At 42.0% G+C, this 3,913-nt stretch overlaps 1 protein-coding gene across 1 annotated transcript in view; it reads right to left on the reverse strand.

The window, feature by feature from the left end:
* Nucleotides 1–2,665: 2,665 nt before the first annotated feature.
* The window catches only part of LOC137630812 (uncharacterized), a 1,764-nt gene continuing 516 nt past the window's right edge, over nt 2,666–3,913 (reverse strand). The window contains exon 2 of the mRNA XM_068362358.1: nt 2,666–3,078. Coding sequence (XP_068218459.1) covers nt 2,774–3,078 — 305 coding nt within the window. The 3' untranslated portion in view covers nt 2,666–2,773. The remainder of the gene's footprint in view (nt 3,079–3,913) is intronic.

Here is a 3,913-nt window from a genome sequence, read left to right on the forward strand (position 1 = left end):
GCCCACAGCCACCGCCACACCGACAGCAGCAGTACCCCCAGCAGGAACAACGGCAACAACTAGGTGGGCGACCACGCCTACAAGCAACAGTGGAGCTAGCGAGGCCCGATTACATGGGCTTCTACATCCTTGATGTCAACTCAGGAAAAAGGTTCCGTGTGGATACCGGCGGTACGGTGTCAACGGTCTCACCTTCAAAGGACGACCACACCTTCACATCAGACGATGTTGCCGCGAACGGCAGCCCTGTCACCTGTCACGGGACGAGGATGCTGAACATAGCCATCATTGGCCGGGATTACAGCTGGCCTCTCCTGATCGCAGATGTCAAGGTGCCCCTCCTGGGTACGGACTTCCTCACTCACCACGGACTGCTGGTAGATATGCATAGCAAATGACTAGTCGACCAAGGGACCTGCCGGTCCCACCACCTCTCCAACGGGCCTGGCCTTCCCAGGGTGTCCTCAGTCACACCCCACGAAATGAATCGCCTACAACCCCTTTTCTCGCTACAGAGACTAATATGTATATTTATGTTTTACCTGTTTATTTTCTTTTAATACAATCATTAAAAAATTTTCCTTTTTTAATAATTGTCTTGGGGGGGGGGAGTAGTTGTAAGGACAACGTCCTACAATGCTTGCAGCACTCTTTTTACCTTTGTACATATTTTGTGTAAATACCCTGTAAATATCGTTTATGTATTTAGGCACAGAATCACCTGCCCTTCATTTTTATGTAAGACTCATTGCTGTATGTCAAGCGTGGGCTTTTATATTAACCATAAAGTCAATGTAAGAAAACACAAATGCCCCGCATTTCTCATCTCTTCACGGTCGGACAGTCACCTACCCAGGTCACTACAATTCCGTTCTCACGGTCAATGTACTCGACCATCTCGAAAATAAAACATCACTCGACTATGGTCTGTCTCTCTGTTTAGAGCTAGGATTATCTTTGTCCCCTGGAGTTGCAAGATTTCTCCTTTTATTCTAAATAAGCGTATTGATTAAAACTCGCAAACCACAAGTGTTTCAAGCCTGTCCTAAGTTTGAGATGGCATCTCAAGACCACTGGCCTACACATTGGGATGCACTGTTGTTGAGTGAAGGAAGCTGTATGGTGCCGACCTGAACTCGACCTCACAATGTTCCAGGCCACGGTGCGACACGTTACTGCCAAGTGGGTCAATTGCTCTCCGAGTCAACTTCGTGCTCCCACTCTCCCCCACTAGCCTGTCCCCCTTCCACATTGACGGATCCAGATTCCACAAGGACGAGGACAAGTAGACACCTTGAAAGGTCACAGATATTGAGGAGAAGCATCCAGTCCTGCAGAAACCTCTGATCAAGGCTAGGGGCCAGTAGGAAGGGGCCATTGACTCCGCTAAACCAGTGCAGTAGGCCTAGTGAGGTAGAACTTAAGACCGCCATTCTCTGGACACGGGCGTCCAGGATAAAAAATCATGTGAGTTTAATTACTGGCCATTCCCCATTTAGATAAGTTTAGGTAACGTTCTGGCATTACATTTTTCGGGTTGCATGCGCGGAAATTGATGTACTTGTTTCTTATTTGTCGGTAATTCCTTAAGGTCACTGACCACATGTTGGGACCTCATAGCAGCCTACCACATAAGTTATTTACCATAAGATTTTGATTTTATTTATTCCGTTTGAGGGTTAATCCCACGTGTTCATACAGTTTATCCTTTTCAATGTTTTCTGCTGTAAATTGCAGTTACTATTTCATTTATTAACTTTGCCATTTGAATAAGTTATTATTGAGTTACTCTGATTCCCCTCTTTACTGTAATAAAGAAATTAGAAGAGACTACAGACATTGGTATCTTTAACCCCATTATTTGAAGATTCTACCAGCCTATAGTATAATACAGGTTAGATGCACCCAAGATGTTAAGAGTAACCCACTCTAGGTATAGGTGAATTGGTATAAGCGAGTGTACATATCGTTAACTTAGTGGTTTGAAGGTGAAGATCCCCATTTAACTTCACCCAAATACATCACCGCTCCTATCCATTGACTTTAGCTATGTTAACGTAAATGCCTGTCCAGCATCTCACTGGGGTCACTTGGACGGATTCGAAATAGAGCCTTAGATTGACAAAGCCAAGGAAGACCATCAATTAATTACTTAGTCACGTGTGGAGTTTTTAGGTCTCTGGATGAAGAGAAGACTTTATTATCAGTGTGAAGGTTCGTGAATTATGTCATCAAAGTTATTAACAGGGTGTTTGAGCCTTGAGCAATAGTGCTCCATTTCCTCCCCCACTGACCTTTGCACACATGACGCAAGGAGGCTTGCCCGGAACAAGTCCCCACTCAACAATTAAATAAAAACATTTATCCACATATATGGAGTAATGAGAACAGTGTGTGATGAGGGAATGCCCCCTAAATCTCGATGAAGTCACTGGCAGCAGGGTGAAGGATTGGGTTTAAGGCGATACACAAGATGTCTTTTCGGCTTTTACTCCTGATGCCTGCGGATGATCTTATTGGAATTAAATTAGTATGGACCGGCAGGGATCCCTTGCCTTTGATAGATAGGCACTATGCATCACAAGGCACTGGCTATCTTTTGATGAATTTAGCCAACGAACCCTCCATGGATTTAGTCAATCTATGGAAAAAGAAAATTCTTACAAGTAATTAACTGATGTTTATTATTACAGATTTAACATTTCCACCTAAATACAACAGCTCATAAGAATTTGCAAACCTCTGAGACGACTGATCACAGCAGTATCAGATCTTAGTGCCACAGAGTTTCAGCCTCAATAGTGGCTGGGTGGGAGGCAATATCCCACTCGGTCAATGAAGTGACGCTTATCTTGTAAAGGGTATTGGGAGTAAGGAATGTGAAAGCATGGTGGTGCGATTGGTCTGATGGGGTCTGAGGGTCGGCCAGCGATATCTTGCTGGCTTGCTGCACCTCCTCGATTTCCTGGTGGTAGGCTGCGATGGGACATCTGTCAAAATCATCAGGGTCCTCGAATTCTATGCCGATGTTGTTGGCATCAATGTAGCCGATGCGGAGATTTTTCGGTTTGCTGGGGACTATATGAAAGACAAAATAAACAACTCAGAGACTTGAATAAAATTATATAAGGCTGTACTGTGCCCATACATTATGTGGTTGTATAATAGCAACAATATCGTAAACATTAATAATCAAAGTGAGCATATATTATTATTGTTCTTATCATTATTATTATTATTATTTTTACAAGCTAAGCTACAACACTAGTTGGAAAAGCAGGATGCTATGACCCCAAGGGCTCCAACGGGGAAAATATTAACTAAGTATGGTGATACGATAATTTACATGGTAATAATAAGCATTTCCTATTTACACAAATATGATAATTCCTAATCCACCCAGGTTTGATAAAACATAAAAGAGGTATTGTCCCTTTTAAACTCTGATGGATATTTCACCTGAATAGAAGGGAACTGTTTAAGTTTATGCAGAACTGCAACACCATCTGGGGAAATAAAGAAATGGCTTCACAAATTGAATATAAAAATTGATCAAGTTAGAACTTGATCTAATAAAATGCCTTTGTTTTTTAGTAACCCTGACTCTAACTAGCAACCAAAGCAGACGAGTTTCGTAAACGTAACTATCAATAAACTAAGCAAGAATCTCGGAAAAAGTAACGCTACTTTTTAGACATTCTATATTTCGCTAATTGAAACTCTGAAATAGGATGTAACGAGGCAAATTTTCTCCCAGGACCAAGACAGGTTATTTTCGTTAAGTAAAACGACATATAGCACACAGTGACCTCCTTCAGAATTTTAAGAAAGAAGAAGAGTCTTGCTCTCAGATGCAAAAATCAATGATATACAATATAAAATTATATTCCATCTAAAGTGTTTCCAATATGAA

This window comes from Palaemon carinicauda, chromosome 39 (assembly GCF_036898095.1).
Source record: "Palaemon carinicauda isolate YSFRI2023 chromosome 39, ASM3689809v2, whole genome shotgun sequence".
Taxonomy (NCBI): Eukaryota; Metazoa; Arthropoda; class Malacostraca; order Decapoda; family Palaemonidae; genus Palaemon; species Palaemon carinicauda.